The sequence below is a fragment of the Scophthalmus maximus genome, chromosome 22 (genome assembly GCF_022379125.1).
Source record: "Scophthalmus maximus strain ysfricsl-2021 chromosome 22, ASM2237912v1, whole genome shotgun sequence".
Lineage (NCBI taxonomy): Eukaryota > Metazoa > Chordata > Actinopteri > Pleuronectiformes > Scophthalmidae > Scophthalmus > Scophthalmus maximus.
In genome coordinates this window covers 1,710,481-1,730,894 of record NC_061536.1, presented here as the reverse complement: position 1 = coordinate 1,730,894, position 20,414 = coordinate 1,710,481, and the positions used below count along the sequence as shown (strand labels likewise).

General features: G+C 41.9%; 1 protein-coding gene across 1 annotated transcript in view; it reads left to right on the top strand.

The window, feature by feature from the left end:
- The window catches only part of csmd2 (CUB and Sushi multiple domains 2), a 232,902-nt gene extending 214,918 nt beyond the window's left edge, over window positions 1-17,984 (top strand). The window contains exons 64-72 of the mRNA XM_047330254.1: window positions 502-613; window positions 917-1,096; window positions 2,659-2,724; window positions 3,484-3,645; window positions 5,885-5,997; window positions 6,600-6,687; window positions 11,056-11,188; window positions 11,933-12,110; window positions 12,527-17,984. Coding sequence (XP_047186210.1) covers window positions 502-613; window positions 917-1,096; window positions 2,659-2,724; window positions 3,484-3,645; window positions 5,885-5,997; window positions 6,600-6,687; window positions 11,056-11,188; window positions 11,933-12,092 — 1,014 coding nt within the window. The 3' untranslated portion in view covers window positions 12,093-12,110; window positions 12,527-17,984. The remainder of the gene's footprint in view (window positions 1-501; window positions 614-916; window positions 1,097-2,658; window positions 2,725-3,483; window positions 3,646-5,884; window positions 5,998-6,599; window positions 6,688-11,055; window positions 11,189-11,932; window positions 12,111-12,526) is intronic.
- Window positions 17,985-20,414: the final 2,430 nt, after the last annotated feature.

The following is a 20,414-nucleotide window of genomic DNA, read 5'->3' as shown; positions in this document are numbered from 1 at the left end:
AAGTGTAAATCAATGACATAACGACCATGTTGTAACACAACATGCTCATGTCAGAACCGTCTTTCTTCTGATGCCATAAAGCACGTTGATATCAAGTTATTTTCCATTGTATTGAAACTGGGAAGACACAGCGTAGAAAAACATTACAACATTTTCTCTGAAAATGTAAACGATTCTGCTCTCAACTGTGTTGCTCCACAAATTAATGTTATAAAGCAATTGTAGAAAAAGCTGAGGTAACGTGATTTTTTTCTTCTGAAATAGGAAACAAACACATAACACTGTTTGGGAATAAAGTACCCATAAATATGGTCATTAAATTGCCACGTGTTTGTGTGAAAATCAAGCTTGTACTATACCACATTACCAAACGGCCAGCTTTTCCTCTCAAGCAGCACATACCTGGAGCACCAAAGAACTAAGGAACATGCCTGTTATTTAATGTGCAATGTCCCTTCTAAATACATAAACATAGACATCCTCCTGTGTGTCCTCCTACAGATCAGCAGCACTGTGTTCTTCAGCTGCAGAAAGGGATACTTACTGCAGGGCTCCATTTCCCGCACTTGTCTGCCCAACCTCACTTGGAGTGGTTTTCAACCCGAGTGCATTGGTAAGCACACAATCTGTTCATATTGCCAAACTGTACGCTCTACATGAAGTAGAGTGGGGAACAAAGCCTGGAGCAAAAGTTTTTCAATTGTCAAAAATCTGACATCCAGATATTCCTCCTTGACCCTCACACCTCCACCTTGGCGCTCGTTCTCACATTTTCTCTTCCTCCACATTCGTTCTCTTTTGTCTTTTGCTCCTCTGTTCCCTCTCCCGGCTCATCCAAACTTCAACCTGTTCCTCTGAAACCGCGCTCTTTTCTTCATTGGTCCATTTAATCCCTCTCGTTCTCTCTCCTCTCCAGCCCACCACTGCAGCCAACCAGAGCTGCCAGGCCAGTCTGATGTGAGAGCCATTGAATTGCCGTCCCTTGGCTACACGCTCATATATACATGTCAGCCTGGTTTCTACTTGGCCGGAGGATCAGAGCACAGGACCTGCAGGTCCGATGGGAGCTGGACGGGGAAGCTGCCGCTCTGTGCAGGTAGAATGTGGTTCAACAAGAGAGCACTGGGAAATATTTGATGTAAAGATGTAAGATGTAAACACGTGTACACATGGCTCAATTTCTACAATGGTATTTTCATTGCCAACATGAAGGTTCTCATCTATGATGCATTAAAGTCAAAGATTTATTAGCAAAAAAAAGGGGGGGAGGGGGGTTCAAAACCTGTTTTGGCTAAACGGCTGAACCTAAATGCAAACCACAGATACAAGTGATAAGTTGAACATTTATTGTGAAGGTGAGGTTTCTTTCAAGCAGAGTCTGGCGGTTAGAAGTTTGAATGGCAGTTTGCAGGGGAATACAAACACACACACACATACCGCCACACACACACACACACACACACTACTACAGAAGTGTGTACATGGCCACCCAGTGTCCCCGGGGAAGAACACAAATGTATTAAAAAAAACCTTAAACACTTCACTTCTTGTTTATAATGTGCAGTTTCCATTAGCCGCGTGTATTTGGAACCTCGACGATCTGGGCTGGTGCCGCATTCAGTGGCGACATGGGGCTGGGAAATTGGGGATTCGGCTAATGTTGATGAATAGCTCTGTTAACACTTGCTTATTCTCAGACACATGCCAGGGTAGAATAGCCCATCCATCACACAATTACACAGCATGGACACACTCACACACATAGACAGGCTTTGAAACATTAACAAGGGTGCAAAACCTGATTAGGCCAATGCATCCCATTGATTAGGTTCGCAGAAGCACCTCTTATAAATGGCGAGGCCGTGTTAACAAGGTCTAGCAGACAAATAGACCGCCATTAAGACGCCCCAGACCATTGGCCTAAATACATATAGGATAAAAATGGAGTCATCGACACACAATTATCTAGGGTAGACGAATGTTAATGGCCTAAAGAGAAATGTAGAGGGTGATGACATGCCATTAAGTGAGAGGCGAGAAAGAGAACTGGCCTTAGCATGTATGGGACATTAACGGCGCCTGTGGGCATAGTGATGGAAGGGCAGCTCAAAAGACTGGCAGCTAATAAAGTTGAAGGCTGGAGGAGTGTGTGTACGTATGTGTGTGTGGGTGTGTACGTTTGTGTCTGTACACAGTCATCAAAGGTGAAGTTTGTGAGCAAACTACCACCAGTGTCCCCGTCTCTTGTTTGCAGTTGTGTGCAAAGCCCTCTTTTGCTCTGCTCGTCTGCGTGGGTGTGTGTTTACCCCTACGGTGTAGACCCGCGGCCCCCTGTGAGTAGTAAGGCATTATTAAAGTGCCTCCCCCCGAAGCGGCAAAACTGCGTCTCCGACTTAGCTGCAGTCCTGCGGGGACACCCGGGCTGCTCTTTGACGCATGAGTCAAGTCCTGTCGCAGGCAGCTCTCACTCGCGCCACCAGGGGGGTTATTTGGCGTGGGGGTAGACAGGAAGTGCTGATGGTGACGTCCTCCGACTTGCCTCTTTTAAAATGAAAATTTGATCTTTGCCTTTCACAGAGGCATACACAGGATCTGTTTGCAGAAAACATTTGTTCAAGTATTTTCTTTTGTTGAATGTTGTTTTGTTGCCCTCTCCAGCTGATAACCGCCCAAGTGGAAAGAGCCCAGTGGGGACAGTACAGGAGCCACCCTCCAAATTACCAGGTAAGAAAGTTCTTTCTGCGTACAACATGTTTGTACTTAATTGGTTAATATTAATCTTCAGTACAATATGTATAGTTATGATAAAAAATCTCTGTTATCTTTAGAACCTTTTTGTCACTGATTGAACTGATAGTTCCTCCACTCAGATTAAATATATTTTAATCAGCAAAATAACCCAGCAAAGGATCTGGCTTCCCTGGTTCGCTCATCATAGTTTGGTGAAACTTTTGGATCTGTGCCCACGGGTCTTTTGAAAAAATGAAAATAAAATGTATAACATTATTAAGATTAGATTAGATTAGATTAGATTCAACTTTATCGTCATTGCACAGAGTACAGGTACTTAGACAACGAAATGCATCTAACCAGAAGTGCAAAAAGGCAGTAAAGTGCAAAGTATGTGCGTATGTACAGGAATATATGAATAAATACAATAGGTTTAGCAGCAGATAGCAGTAGGTAGTGCAAATAGATCAGTATAAATAAAGTGCAGTTGACAGTATAAGTGATGGAAACAATGGATTAACTATGAACGAGAGGTATATATAGATATAAGATGAATACACTATAAGGGATAAATACAGTGCTAAACAGATCAGTGCAGATGTTCAGTGGCTGGAGGGCAGATGTTCAAATGTTCAGTGGCTGGAGGGCAGATGTTCAAATGTTCAGTAGCTGGAGGGGGTGTGTGTGGCAGTCCAGTTGGAGGGGTAAAGGTAGAAAATAAATCTTTTGTCATGTGTGTGTTTTCTGTTCAAGTCCCTGGTGGTGTATTTGCAAAGAACTCCTTGTGGAGGGGATCCTACGAGTACCTGGGGAAGAAGCAGCCGGCCATGCTCAGCATCACTGCCTTCGAACCTTTTAGCAACCGGGTGAACGGGACACTCATCGACCACAGCGGCGTGGAACTCAAACTGGCCGGTTAGTATAGTAAGGACCTTCAAAAAAACTCTCGCTCTCTTGTCTTTATCAGACATATGAGAGACCCATTGTACCGCCTTTTATCCAAAAAAGACAAACTCAAGTGAGGACAAGGAGCGAGGAACGATAGTGCTCCCTGCAATGGAGTAGATCATTGCCACTGTTGGAGAACAGCAGACATTTTATTTTTTTTCCCCCCCGTGGCATAATCACTGTGCAGCTGTGATCATTAAGACAAAATTTGCATCGGTAACGGCTTGGACACTTCACTCCGCTGTACCTGGGCACTATCAATCTTCATTACGGCGTATTAAAAATTTGTCACTACAGCTACAGACCGAGTGCCACACACTCCACGGAAAGTTATGTGCTGATTCAGATTGTTGTTGTTGTTGTGCGCACAATAAGCAAGACAAATTGCTTTATTGTGAAACTTAACATAACAACTTTTCACAAAACATATTTTTATGAATACAATATTGGTGTCACATTACAAAAAGTATTTTTAAAAAGCAGACCGGTGAGCTATGCCAATGCTGCCTTAATTTGACTCAATCCCATATACACTAAAAACTATTTTTTTAGTAAAAAAAATAAATTGTATTCAGATGTTGAATCTGAATCTGTTGAATCTTCATGTAAGAGTTCTTTCTGATGTCTCTTCCATCAGTCAGTAGGGGTTCACAGTGGAACAATGCACCCCCTCTCGCACACTGTGCAGCTGTCCTGCAGTCATGTGGGGTGTTTAAGATGCATCTGAAAGTTTTTTTGGTCTTACAGATCGTGTGTTCACCTCCACAATTCATCTCGAATACATTTTTTTTAATGCAATAGAAGACATGAATATTTAAAGCTAGAAGTGCTTTGATATCATTTTATAGCCTGCCCTGCTTTGAAGGCATCAAACAGGTTCATTTTCAGAGAATTTATCATCTGTGTAAATGCCATCAGCTGACAATTCCATGTAACAATCCGACACCTGCCTTATAAGTCACTTAAGGGTAAGTAAAGGCCTAATGAGTTAATTAAACTCTGCATGTTTCACAATTAAATATAACAAAGGGATTAAGAGTTAATCAAACCCTTCCAGCTTAAGTCAAAGGCACATAAAAGGCTACTTGACAGAGTTCCTGCCATACATTTAAGTTGACTGTTTGATCTTGATGATCAAGTATCTACGTTTGGTGCTTATTTTGTAATATTTCTTCATGTCAGACAGTGAACTCTTGTGTACAAAGGACGATGAGCTGTGAAAACACCAGTCATGGTGGAAATCAATATAACAGTTTGATGTGTTGATGGAGGAGGTTCTTCTCTGTGAGGAAGGTTCCAGTCAGACACAGACGTGACAAACTAAAGACTTGTTTATTTCCTTACATGTGCATGTGATGCATGGTAAGTATTCAGTTTCTAAGAAGGAGGCATCCTGAGGTGGTCATGTCCAGTGAAAAAGACTGATCCAACACATCAGTAGGGATAAATGTAACCTTATCGAGTGATGTTCGTCAAACACATGGACATGACAGAGCAGGAGGGGATGCATGGGATTTCCCCCCTTCTGGTCTTCATATCCCCACCTCTGCTGAATTATTTTCATCCCCCCCTCAAAGTTATTAATACTACTTCACCAATAGACCCTATAAAATACCTAAAATAGATTTGTTTAAACTAAGTAAAGCGCAGTAACGTGAAACAATATCTGTCTATAGTGCGATAGAACGATAAAATCAGAAATGGACCACCCACTGTCAGCTCTTGCGTTTGCAAGACAATAGATGATTTACCTACTGATCCTGGTTCCGTCAGCCTTGATCACTGCACGGCTTTTCAGAATGTCACCAAGCACGAACTTTTGGGAAATGGGAGAGCGTGTGTGACCTCACTCGCGAATAAAGCTAGCGCTCGTGACTTTTAGGTCACCTGGTAGAGGTGTACTCCCTTGCGGAGTTCAGGGGTTGGAAGCCACCCCGTGACACATGATATCGCACTTTGTCTACTTTTTATTTCTGCTGCACACTGGAGAGCTGCTGACATGCTTTTGTTGTTGTTTTTTTTTCCCAAAAAACAGTGACAATAAAGATCTATTCTATTTAATCTGGCAATAAACATTAACCTGGTAAGGTGTATTGTATTGTAACTTGTACTTTCCCCAAACGTTTGCATGAAGCTGTATTGATATCACACAATCCTTTTTTTGGTGGTTTGATTGCGGCTGTTCCTGCTCCTGTTTTTGTTGTAGGGACGTACAAGAGGGAGGAAGCTCAGCTGCTGCTGCAGGTCCACCAGATCAGAGGCCCAGTGGAGATCTTCGTCAACAAGTTCAAAATCGACAACTGGGCCCTGGACGGACATGTGAGTGCAAGTTCAGGGTCGGGTTGAATACAACACTTCTCTTTGTTGCTGCAAAGATGTTACATTACGTTCACACATACACACACACACACACACAAACACACACACGCCTATTTTGTGAAAAATGCACAAGCACTCATACACCTTGTCACTCTGGGGAGATGGAGGGCCAACCCAGAGTTTTCTCTTTAATTAAAATGTCAGTTAAATCATTGCCTGGTAATCTGTACCCGGCAGACACCCCCCCTCCATTCCTCTTTCCCACATTATCCCTCCAACCAGCGGCAGCTCCAGTGCGCACATACCCCAGATATAATTAAGAAAGCAGGTCACAGTATACGCGTGAAAGTGCGACTGTGTGTGTTTACGTACACGCCCGTCTTGAGAAAAGTGGAGCGTTGCTCTTGTGTAACATGCTTGTGTGTGTGTGTGTGTGTGTGTGTGTGTGTTAAAAGTCAGCCATGAGAGCACCTCTCAGCTCCTTTGACATGACATTTCATTTTTCTGCATGCACCAGCTCCTGACACATGGATGATGCGCTCCTTTGTAAAGCCTGGATGTGACACATAAAGTGTCTGTCTTCCATTCCTCTCCCTCCCCAGGTGTCCTACATCTCCTCGTCCAGCTCCTTTGTGTACCAGGGATTTGTCAGAGGAAAAGGCTTTGGTCAATTTGGTCTCCAGAGACTGGGTGAGTGAGCCGTCCCTTTGGGGGCTGTGTGTCTGTTGTTAGTGTCGTATTTTTATTTTTTATTATGGACATTATTTATTTTATTTCATCCCTGTCAGATTACTATCACTGAAGTCGTTCACTTAACATATACACTCAAAAGTGTTTGGACAGTAACACGTATTTTGCAGTGGTGTATAAAGTACTAACATGCTGTACTTGAGTTAAAGTTAAGATATCTTACTTGAAAATGACTAAAAGTAAAATTTACCCATAAGAAAATGACTTGAGTAAAAGTCTTAAAGTAGCTTACATTAAATTTACTTGAGTATCAAATGCATTTGTCAGGTATCTTATAAAAGTAAAAGTACAAAGGAACAAAACAGCAGGAAATTCAGTTCTTCAATTTAAACTTTGTCAACAGTATTTATTCCTCCCTCCTCCTCCTCTTCCCTCTACTCCTTCCCTCCCTCCATCCCTCTCCTCTTACTCCCTCCATCCCTCTCCTCTTACTCCCCCCTCCCTCTCTCCTCTTACTCCCTCCATCCCTCTCCTCTTACTCCCCCCTCCCTCTCTCCTCTTACTCCCTCCATCCCTCTCCTCTTACTCCCTCCCTCTCTCCTCTTACTTCCCCCTTCCTCCCTCCCTCTGCTCTACTCCTTCCTTGTCTGAAAGTCCCTTAATTAAAGTCAACAAATTTACAATTCACCTTCAGCAGGAGTTGGTTTTAAATATTTGCGAGAATCCAGACGTGCTCTTCCTGGGCTGAAGACAAGCCCTGCGATGCTAAATGGTCGTTCCCAGGCTTCATTCCCACAAAGGAAAACATTTGCTTTAGATTGGGCCACGGGTGTTCTTCTTCCTCCGAGCTAGCCTTGCCAGCGCGCCGCTGTGGCAGCATCGTCCACACTTCCTCCACAAGGACAAGGCGGCTCCATGATCACGTTCTCCGTTTACAGCGAGACTCGGCCAGAGCGTCAGTTGTTCGCGCGTGAATACATTCAGTCAGGATGCAATATCATGAGACAATTTGGGCTTTTATTCAAATGTTAATTTGTCCAGAGTAACGACGGTGTCCTATGACAATGTAGTGGAGTAAAAGTATGTATCTTTTCTCTACAATGTACTTAAGTAAAAGCAAATGTTGAAATACAAATAAAAATTTGAGTAAAGAATAGACCCTCCCAAAATCTACTGTACTCCGTTACTTCACACCACTGATATTTTGTCAGGCTCTGAAATTCAGCACATTCAAGTAGAAATAAAAATAGTATATACTAAACTACATGCCAAGTCTCAGCTTAACCCTGAGCAGGTTTACGCCAGTATACAAAGAACTGTGTGGGAGTTGTGACACTTTTGACACGTGTCCACAGTTTAGAGGTGCAAAAGTCATCGGGCAGACACAAAAGCATATTATTTAACATTTTGTGGGAAATCCTTTGCAGACAACGGCAAACGACTGCCCGACATCTTCGACCAACAGACACGTCCCACTCTCATAAGATGCTGTTTTCTCCACACCTTCCTCAGAACTTCGTTCAGGACTCCACCCATTCCTTCTGTGTGTCGGATGGTTGTTTTTTTTTTGAACTGCAGCCTGGCCTTTCTGTTCCTGAGCTTTACCAGAAATCTGGGCATGTAGTGCTGAATCCTCTGAGGTTATGCTCGTGAAGTCTCCTCTTGATAGCTCACAAGGAAACGCGATGTCTCGTTCCGCCTACGTGCAGTAGAGCACTCCCGACTTGCTCTGCAGTGATAAAGGTTTATATATATTTTTTCCTTCACCATGCACATGACCAGGTTGTTCGCAGCTGCTCAAGAAACGTTAGGTCACTGAGTCGTCCAGATACGTTTGAAGCATTGCAATTCACGATGGTTTTGAATACTGCATGGCAGTATCCCAAAGGTATTTTTATATTGATGAAAACTTGGGTGAAAGCTGGCACTTGGCTCTTAAAGCAAAAAATTATAATAAATTCATTGTAGCAGAGACCCTGAAGTACAGAAACATGTGTAAGTGTGAAAACACTTATGGTCTGGACTGAATGTAGACTACTTGAGCAGTAACTGCATTTGCTTTCACAACATGTAATTTGCTGCGTTGGATTTGTCATTTACAGTGAAAACACGTCTGGAGGATGTGGCTGTGGATCCAGCACGAGGAGGCAAACCCAGTTCACAAAGATGATTAATAATCACAAAATGACATCCCACACACACAGTACACTACACAGACTCTTTCCCCAGAGAGTGTGTGGGTTGACATGTCAAGTAACCCCACATCATGCTGTTTGGATACAGTAAAGATTCATTATTTTCTCACTTCTCCTTCTTTGGTTCCTTCTGCAACTTCAGCTCTGCTGACATATAGAGACAGAAGGTTTTTTTCCCCCAAAAAAAGCTGCAGCTATCCATATATTCTACTTTATGTTTGTGACCTAGATATCCCAACCACATGATACTCCTCGCTGTGTTTTTTAAATTTATTTCATTTTTTGCTAGAGTATGTATACTGTTATCCTTACATCCTGACTCCACCGATCGGGATGACTGCGACTTTTGTTTGTGTGTGTGTGTGTGTGTGTGTGTGTGTGTGTGTGTGTGTGTTTGTGTGCGTGTGTCTGTGTGTCTAAAAGACTTTGATTGCCCTGTCTTCCCAGTGGTTTGATGCACCTTCAACTGCAAAAAAACTCCCCACTCTTCTGTTTTTACCTTAATGAGGCACATTCAATTCAATTTTCAATTCAATTTTATTTGTATAGCGCCATATCGCAACATACATTGTCTCAAGGCACTTTACATAGTGAGGTAGTTCCACATATGGATCTGGAAGATAGAAAAAGAATATGTAATCTGCCTGCATTGATGCATTTTCATTAGAGAATTTAAAACAAACAAACCAAAGTATTGGTGAAAAAAAAATTGGGTGCTTTCTCACTCCAGTTATATAGGGTATATGGTAGTGATATGAACAGAGGCAACATGTATGCAATGGAACACATACTGCAAATGAGCAGGACATATCACTATGCTCTGAAAGATGAGGATTTTGGGGCATTAAACGTCAATGTGAGGATTTTTTCAGTACCCCTCCATAAGTTGGAGACATAAGCTTACCGAGCAATCTCATACGCATTAAATCAAATATGTAGTCGTGTGTTCGTCAAGCACATCAGCTGTGCCTGTCCCTGTGGCACGCTGCGCTCAGACGGTAGGTACACACCCAGAAATAAGGACGAAACTGCATGACTGAAGTTACATTCAAAATGCAGCCGAAAGCCTCTATGTTCCGATTCTTCGCCTACCTCATATGGGACATTGATCTTATATTATCCAATCGATGTAATCAGTTAAGTGGATAATGCTACAGCTTTTGCTGTTTTCTTTCCGCTGATGCCAGTGAGGGAGACAGATTAGCGGCTTCCTGTATTGGCTGCGAGACAGACTGAAGAGAAGCAGTGAAGGGGGAAAAACACAGATCCGATATATGAGTATCTGAATTCTGGTACGCGCTTGTGAACCTTGATCACGCATGTGTATACAACAAGAACGCTGCATGAAAGTGGACGTGAAAATCTAGTGTAATGAGGAAGGTACTTGAACAGCAGGCGTAGGAACCCCACCCCCACACACACACACATGCTACCAGCCTGCCCCAGCACACTGATTGAGCAACCAGCTCTTTATCGAAACGCAGGACTGGGGCTGGTGCCAGGGTAACGGATATGAGTCCGGGAGGTGGGCTGGACGTCTTGGAAACAATCCTACTCAATTTGCAGATGGTTTTTCGTTTTTTGCATCTGTTTTGTGTGCTCGAGCTCATCCAGCGGGGGGCTGATTGGCAAACACAGCAAAAAAACAAAACACTAATTGAATCCCTTCTTGTTTGTCACTCGTCCTTTATTGGAGCTTTTTTTGGCACTGTGAGGCGAACAGGTGGACTGTCACTCCTCCACTGTTGCTGCTGCGCAGACGCACATCGACGGGTCGGAGAATTAATCTGAAATGAGTTAATAGCTGTCGCACTTTGGCGTCAGTAATTAAGAGTCATTGTTGGGATAATGGAATTCGACATTGCCAGGGGGAGAAAAATGACAATGAATGCATGGAAATAAATGTTAAAAACTGTCAAACGTGAACGTTCCGGATGGAACTCTTTAGCCTTTGCTGTTCATTTCTAATTCGCTACCTTTCTGCTCATTTGTCTTGAACTTTTTAATCTGGTCAAATTCCTGACAGAAGGCTGGGAGGGTCTTTGTTTTTAATTGTGTTATTTATTGGGTATTAATACTGCATTATAATATCTGCTGCTGTAGTCCCTTTGTACTGAAGTAATGCTGAAGTAAAGTCTTGATCATCTTATCTCTTCTTCTTTTGTTTTTCCAGAGAGTTTAGATCCAAACAGAGACAACCCAGGCTACAACTTCGCCTCCAACAGCAGTTCAGTGGCGGCAGCCATCTTAGTGCCTTTTATTGCCATGATCATCGCAGGCTTCGCTCTGTACCTCTACAAACACAGGTGAGACTCGCACCGCTGTTTTTCATTTTGCCGCGTCCTTTGTCATGACATTGGTACTGACGCTGCTAGTTCAGCAATCCGTCAGCTTCCTAAATTGGAACAATTTTTAGTCACGGGTTACGTCACCTCTGCAGAGTCAGCCGTCGTCATATAAGAATCGGACATTTTGCTTGATTTCTTCAGAAACATCATTTTTTTCAAATCCCAAAAGGCTTGTGTTGACCCCGATGAGGATGATGTAAAAGCACTCGCCTGTGTTTCCTGCGAAAAAGAGCAGCTTATCATAGTTAGGCAGGTTAAGGTAGTACGTTGAAGTCGATATACTCTCATTCTTCTTTCTTTATAACCCATTCATTCACAGCTGACTGTGGGCATTTTCGGCAATCCAATCAGATTTTTTCCCTGTATTACTCACCCATTTTAACCATGACAACATCACGAGCGGTCTAAGCCCCAAGTATACACTAACTTATATCACGTGACTTTCTCCTTGTGGTGCACGGCAATAAAATGTTGTTGATTTTTCAATGGAAGTCTCCTGATTGTCAGATTGAGTGAGTCAGTCAGCGAGGGAGCTTCCGTGTGTGATCGTCACTCTGGGACAATTTAAACAGCTCTTCGGTTTCCAGTGCAGCTAAATCCACTTGGTGACACATAGTATATCTCTGCTGTACTACAGGGGATATATATTGTGCTACCCTGATGTGAACACTACTCATTGTTCATTATATTGACACATTTCAGAAGAAGACCCAAAGTCCCTTTCAATGGTTACGTGGGCCACGAGAACACTAATGGACGGGCCACGTTCGAGAACCCGATGTACGACCGCAACATCCAACCCACGGACATCTTGGCCAGTGAGACGGAGTTCACAGTCAGCACAGTGTGCACAGCTGTATAGCAACTGCTTGCTTCAGAGGTAAATAAAAAAGACAGACATCACTAGGCCCGTCTGGCCATATGATACTATAAGGACTTTGATCTTCAGACGTGCATCGATCCACGTTTCCCAGAAATCTGCTGAAGCAACGATTGCTCAGAAGATCGCTCAATAATCTTCTGCAGATTGAAAAATCTTTGATTGGCTTTGTTATGCTGCAATTTCCTTTGATAATTATCCCACCATGTTAATTAATCTCATTTGGTTTGTTTATCCTGAAGTGAAAAAGATAGAATATGTATCTTTTATTTTGAATGTCACATTAATGCTTTAATCTTCCCTCTTTGTGTTTTCCTTCATCTCCACCTTGCCTTCTTTGTCTACTCATTTTTAACGTACATTGTCTTTCAATACTCATACATGTCTTGTATGTTTGCACCCACATCTTCTGTTAGATCTTTTCATTCATCCTTGATTCAGTTAGCGGAGGAGAAGTGCACCACATCGTCGCCCGCCTGCCAACAGAGGACATCCATAGTTCCTTGGAGCGGAGGGCAAAAACTAAAGATTACTTTATTTGCTGAAATACATCCAAGAAACGTCTCCGGTGGTGAAGGCTGTTACTCGCAGGAGATGAGACGGAAAAAAAAAGAAATCATGTGAAGACAAACAGCAACTGTAACAAATGCCAAAAGCAAAATGCTCTTTTTTTGGGAACTTTACATGGTTTCTTGATCATTTTTCTCACATTTTGAGGAAAAGCTTCCGCCTGAAACTGCAGCCGACTGGAGGGCTGCTGGAAGCAAAGCTGTGATGACTCTTCTCACCGCCCTCCGCCTAAACCCAAAGGGACTTTAATGGTCAACTCGAAGTCAAGAAACTGACCAGTAGCTAACAGAGATCTCTGTGCAAGTGAACTGTGAGGAAAGAGTCTGGACTGTTGCGATTCACGCGTCTCTCTGTTTTCCATTAGCCTTTTTGCGGCTTTTTTTTCCCATCCTTTTTATATGCTGCTTGCTTTCATGGGAACCCTGTTCCAACCCCAACTTGTCTGCTCCTGAGGTTGTTGAAAGGTTTCACCGGAGGCCCCCGGTCGCAGGCTGAGGATGAATTAAAAATTCAGTGAGTTTAGAAGGCCATGTTGAAGACACACACGCTGTCATTCCTTTTCAAGCTTGACTTTTTGGGAAGCAGGGATGAGATTCTGCTTGCTGAGGCAGTCGTGTCCAAGCACTTAGGGAGAATTTGTGGAGAGATTTTACGTTTATGTGAGAGTAAGAGAAAGTGGGAGAGAGTGGAAGAGTGATTGTGTGTGCGCGTGTGCGTGTGTGTGTGTATTTCTGCACACATTTGTGGTGGCTGCGATGTCCCAAACTATCTCCTGTCTGGCGCCCCAAAAAATCAACCCACACACATCAATTCATTTGCGAAAATGTCCTTTTTTTCTGCAAAGGTTTGGGTTTGGAGCATCTGGCTGGATGCTCTCGACACCAATAAATGAAAACGACGACAGTGTACACATTCTGCAGAATTTTTAAAAACCTGAAGACTGTGTCCAACATCCCTCTTCTCTCTCTTGGCTTGTAAGTGACTCGTGTGCAGTCAATTTACATTTTTTTGTGTGTTGGAGAGACTGAAGAGAAAGAGTGGATGTACAAATTCAACTTTAAAGCAAATCAGAATGTTAATGAATACATGTCAGACTAGCTTCAGGAGCATTGGTTACATCCCTCCACTGTCGCTCTAAGGTGCTTGAGGAGAAATAGACATCAGCTGAGTCCAAGTAGGAATGGCCACTGGGATAATTCCATGGATTTCCAAATGCCTTTGTGACTCATTCTTATTTATTTTTTTTGCTTAATTTTTACAAAAGGGAGAACAAAGCTGTAGCAGCAATGTGCAGAGCAACAAGTTGCCCGTTTTTTCAAGGCGGACTGCAGTTGTGATGTCGAATTCTCCATTTTCACGTTCCTTTTAACCCCGGATCCACCTTCACGTCTCCCTGGCTTGAGGGTACAAACTGTGCGTCTCTTCGCGAGCTCCCTAAACTTGGCCTCAGGAAAACAACGATCAAAAGAGCGGTCATGTTCTAACTCCCCCCCCCCCGAAATTTTCAACTGAAGCCGTTTGAGCGTGACGAATGAATGGATCAGTGGTGTTTTTCCTACCATGTTGACTCCAGACAGCTCCATCCCTTTGAAAAGAAAAGGAGAAGCGTTGCTCTGTTTTCTCTTCGCTCCTCGTGAGAATGATGCAGAGGGCTTCCTCGGAGCTGTGACAGCAGGGAGGTCGCTGCCACACTGATCACTACCCATGCATTTAACTGGAAATGATAAATATGGTATCGGAGAATAAAGCATTTATGTCTCCAATGCTAACACTCCTCAAATCCATGGCAGATGGGAGTGATGTAAGGAAAATATTATTTTGAAAGTGCCACGCGGGAGGGAACTGCCTTCAGACCGTCAGTCCACTCTACCTTGGCTGTGACTGACAAGCCTGATGAGAAGAGCGGATTGAAACGATGAATGCTTTTCTGACCCTTATAATGTGTGCGTGTGTGTGTTTGTAGAATGTGTATGAGAAGGAAGGAAACCCACTGGATTTTAAACTCGCTGCTCTCAGCTATTTACCACTCTCCCCCACCAGTGTGTCCCGTGGATGCTGACCGAGGTGAATAGTGGTCGAATTTCACTGCAGCAAATTTGAGACATCACATGTAATTTGCTTCAATTCAGCCCTGCTTCATTGTCGAATGCTGAATTCATCCCTCCATTATCACTGACACGACAGACCATCAATTATGTGATGCCTGACTCCCAAAACAGCAGTGTAAAACACCCATACCACTTCCATTAACCATGTGTACTCTTTGGCATATATGTATATATACACACACACACACACACACACACGTATATACATATATATATATGCAGCAAAGTGGCCTTCACAGTCAAAATCAACCTCCATACCACCTGTTTTTTTCAATGAAGTCTTTACAATACACACAGAACGCAAATTCGCTTAGAAATTCAACCAATGAAACAAATCACTCCATTGTTCCTTCAATCAGTTCCGCCGTAGGTCGGTAATTGCTTTTACAATTTTATTACTTTTAAAGCTCATGCTTATCTCGACACTACAGATAGAATATTGCCACTTGCCCGCTCTGGTCGTGAATTGATGGGAAAGGAAACGATTGAATTACCCCAGAGATTTCACGGGGGAGAGGAGCAGTTGCACTCATTTTATCTCGACGCCATTGCTGCTCAGTTCTCATCGTTTTTTTCCGGGGCGGGGGGGGGGGAGCGCCTGTTGCACTGCGCGTTTCATTTTGTTTTTTATTCTGAAATTGCTCCAAATATTGAAGCAGAGTGAATATGCTTCATTACATTCCAGTTACTCTCCGTTAAGGCCACTTTGAAGTGGTCTTCCCCCTCCATTGGTTCCTCCCATGGCAACGTTTAACACACATTACGCAACACTTTTATTAAACTGCACTGAGGATTAAACAAACAAATGTTATTAGCTACTACAATTGGACATGATGGCCCCGCTCCCAATGGAGGTGATTCTATTTCATTAAACTATGGATTTGTTTTGTTTCTTATCAACAAGGGCTCAGGCTTAGAAAATTGAGAAATGGTTTTAATACACATTTTCCATGTTTGCGTACCTCCCTCCAGTCTCCAATAAGCACTTTACATTCATCATGGTGCCTTGGTACAACCCCATGATGTGGCGAAGCAGCACGAGTGGATATTTTTTTGTTTGTGTTGATGTTTGTTTTCATTAATTCTAGACTAGTCCTTATCAGTTCCACCATTCCAACCCTGACACACATTTACTGAAGAAAGTGGGCACTCTTTGCATTTGTGTTTTTGATACAGGCGGGAAAAACCGAGTTTGTTAGGATCATGTAAGAGTAACGATCCATTTTTTTTGCCCCAACCCTTTCATTGCTTTTCCTAAGTGAGTAATGTGCTCATTAGTACTGTATCTTGATGTGCAGGGATTAAGGTCGTGGATTCTTCTTTGCCGACATGTTTGGCCGCGTGCTTTGTGTTGTGTGTGTTAAAAAACAAAGTCACCCCTTTCAACCAAAGAAAATCATCCAAATGCCACCAGATTAGAATTGGGCAAAATTAGAGAATGAAGATTAGGAATTTAGTTACTTTATAGAGACACATTTTCGATGAAGAATGAGACATTTTCAAAATTCCTGCTGGATTTTTGTGCAGGGACGGTTTTCACTTAATGGGCACTCCATCTATAGAAACTTTTCATTTTTCAAATCTATCTGGGTCAATCCAGAGAGTTCTCAGAGAGAGCGCAGTACAGTTGTATGAAAATGAAGATCAGTGAGTTCCGGATGGAGCCTAGCTCTGAGAGTCGGCTGAGGGTCTGTCTTGATGGCAGCTGGCTACTTCCTGGTTCTCTTTGCATATTTTAAGACAGAAAACTCTGCTCATCCAATTTCCGTTATCAGCCAGACACAGCACTGAGATCTCCCCTGCTCACCAGCTCTTCTATAATGAAGATCTTTTTGTGTTCCCATCGACTTCACTGAACAGCCGGGGACGGGACCAGAAGCTTCCAGCGTCTTTCTGCGGCTGTAGCTTGCGTTTCTCTGCGCTGCACATGCATTACAAACCTGAGACATGCATCAGTCATGCTGTTGGACATATTCTACATCAACTATCATTTATATTCTTCCATTTTTTTTCATTGTCACTGCATGTTGACAGCTACATCAAACCCATTCAATGTATTTTGACATCACTATTAGGTCCATTGCAGTGTGTCTAGATGCAACCATGAGGGGGGAGTGTGTAAGCTATTTTGAAAAGCTTTGGAGCTTAGATGATTTTTTTTTTTCATGTCTATAAATGGACAGGATCGGTATGATTTGTCGCCGGAGTTATTGCTGAAAAACTACTGAATGTGTTTCATTTCACTGAGTGCATCAGAATTTATCTATCTATACTGTGTTCAATATCTGTCACCCAGCAACTGCTCCCCTGTTTGTGTGCAGTAATGGAAAAAAAAAATGTGTTGACAGTATGTGTCATCCTAGGAATAAAAACAGAATGTCCAATTTATCGAGAGTATAATATAGCAAGATATTTACAGAGAGATGCTTTTTTATTACCAGAGACTTTTACATTCCTGTATGTTTGTCAAGGCAACAAACATATTACAAGGACCCAAGTTTCCTTTTGTTTTTTTTCCCATAATATTATTTCATGCCAGTCCAGTAGATCTCCACTAGACTCGACTTGAGACTGAAAGGCATGACAACCCATTGAACCCAAGCGAGATCAACATGGCCCTTAAACGCCTCAATAACCAACAAAACAGTCAAAGGCAAAGATCGAGTGTCATTCTCTTGCTGTACACCAAAAGGGATACGTGTAAAGACATGGACAAACGTGGACGTGAGCAGACAGTGTGTAACTACAGAGAGCAAATACAGAGGGAAATCGTCTCTGAGAAAAGAGAATATGTTAACGAATAAAAACCTTTTTTGTACAGAGATATATTTTTATGAAAATACATTTGTAATATAAAAAGAAAAAAATGGATTGACATATATGTAAATGTTTTTCTTTTTCATTATTGTAGTACAAATGCTAGTGGGGAGTATATGAAAAATCTATATATAAATATATATATATATAAATATATACAAAGAAAAATAGAAACAAGGCTTTTTGTATATGTAAAAAAGTTTGTAAATAAAAGTTTACATACATACTGTACATATGTAAGACCCACCATGGCTTGTCTGCAATATATAAAATGTATTTTATCCGTCTGTATATGATGCTTTGCATTGTGTCTAAGCTTATTCTACTTTCTTGAACTTGAAACTTATTTTGAAGGTTTTGGAATAAAATATAAAACCTACTTTCAATCGTGGGGAATTCATTAAATGCATGTTTCTATTGCTTCAAAGCCAGAATCCACCGGAAAGAAGTGCTATTGTATATCACCATATGTTTGATATCCCTCCATACATCCTCCAAGCAACATATCCTTTGTTTGTAACCTTCTAATACCTCTTCAATGGGTTAGTCCTCTGGTTACAAAGTTAATTCACAGATTTACAAATCAATTAATTAATAAACAATCATTTAATTCAATTAACAGTGTTTTATCCCCACAGAGTCAGTTTCTGCCACAGTTCTGGTTGCTATGATGCATCAGTTTTGTCTAGTTTCAGTTTGGGTTCATAAATAAAAATAACCTGAGGTCTCAGGAGGAAAAAAGTGCAAATATTTTATTTTTTTAAATGGATTCTCCTTAGCTCAATTCCACGTGGTTCCTGTTCTACCACTCCTCTGAATTGCACAATCTGTCCACAGGATCAGTATCCAGGTTAGTTGACGGCATCCACCATCAGCATGACTGCAGAGCCAGGACTGCAGACTCAGAAGCTCGCCGTCCTCCATCACAAGTTTGTGCAGAGCAATTAATTCACAATCCACATATCTGTTTTCACTAAACACCAGCAGCACAATGCATTACGCGAACTTGATTACATTCAATGAACTAACCTTTCCTCACTTTTGTTTCTCATTACAAAAAATACAACTTTATACATTCACATCTCACAGTGCCTACACAGGTTTGACACAATGCAACCACAAAAATCCCTTTGTGAGCTCTTTGTTGAGCTACAGCGGCAGCTATATACGTAACACTTAGCCTAGCTTGTAGGCTGCAATTCACAGACATATGTGCAAGGAACATCCATGATTTCCTTAACTGTTCAAAGTAACCTGGGTTACGCTTAGTTTTACTGTATGTATTTACAGTTCATCCTCTCTGCATATTGACTTTTTACCGACATACGAACAGAAACCTCCACACTTTGTGTTAATATTTGGCTGATTATTAACATTTTTAATGAATGATATCCAGCTGACAGATGCATTTCACATTCATTATAATGACATGAATAACAGTGACACCACCAGGATACCAGCTGCACACCAAAAGGGGAATCGATTGCTGTGTTAGTGTATCAAGTCCTTTTTCTCTGAATAGTTTTAAACTATATTTGTTTGGGGGGGGGGGGGGGGGGGGGGGGGGGGTTTACAAAAAATGGATGGAATGATTATTTAAACAATTGTCTTTGGCTGGTAAAGGTTTAAGTAATGCACAACTCCTTTTCGAAAAAACATCAGTAGCTCCACACAGTGAAAAGAAAGCAACCATGTAAACAGAGCAATCACAGCTTTAAAGATTTGTTTAATTTGAGGGGCAGTTTTATGATATGTAACAATTTTTCAAAGAACATTATAATCAGGTTTCAGGTCAGATGGAATGAAAAGTAGGAAAAGTGTAAATAAAATATTTGTAAATAACGGTGAGCCATGTCGGTTCCTGGTCCTAGTGTTGTCTATGCTACTGCACCTCACGGCCTCATACTGTCTTCACCGGGACACTTTATATACCATTATGTTCACAGTAACAACTGGGTTTTTCCTATTATAATAAGTCGAAGCTCCATGAACGGATCACTTCCTTTTTTCGAGCTGCCATTGATGTCTCTGTTTTCTGAAATTAAAGCACAGAAAAAAATAATCAAGTTGAACTAAATGTTTGACTCTTCAAGTGGCTGAGTACACTCACAATATCTTTCTAAAATTGAAATAAAATATTGTTCAGAGTTCCCACAAACCTGCACTTGCAGGTTGCTGTGCTTTCACCTTCTGTCCACTTCATTCAAACACGCTCCGTTGGATTGCTCTTCCATTGTTACGCTGGTGCAGGAATTGGCCCCAAAGGCAGAGGTGCAAATCAAAGTAGAAATTTAATAAAAATATAAAACAAAGCAAACTTACAAATATCCAAAGCAAAAACAAAAACCAACAAAAGGTGTCATAGGGTATGAGAACGGAAACAGGGAATCTCAGCAAACACTGGAGCCATAAAACGCAGGAAAAGACTGGGGGGAAAATCACAGCTGAACTGACACAGAGGACTGGGAGCAACAACACTAAATACACAAGGGAAGATTGAACACAGGTGAGACACATTAGGAAAGTGCAGACACACGAGGAAGTAGAACAGGAAATAGAAATTCAATATGTAACAAACATAAGAGATAACAAAGGAAATGTAACTAAAACCTAGACACAGGGACAACTACAGAACAAAATCATAAAAGCAAGCATAAAGCAACACAATAGTTCACAACCAAAAAGTTGGTGGGGGCAGAATCCTAACATCCATTATGTGAAACCACCGTTTGATATTTCCCGACCAACTTTTTTTCCCTATCTTTTTTTACATTATGCTAGAAATATACAGTGATACATCCTGCAGTGC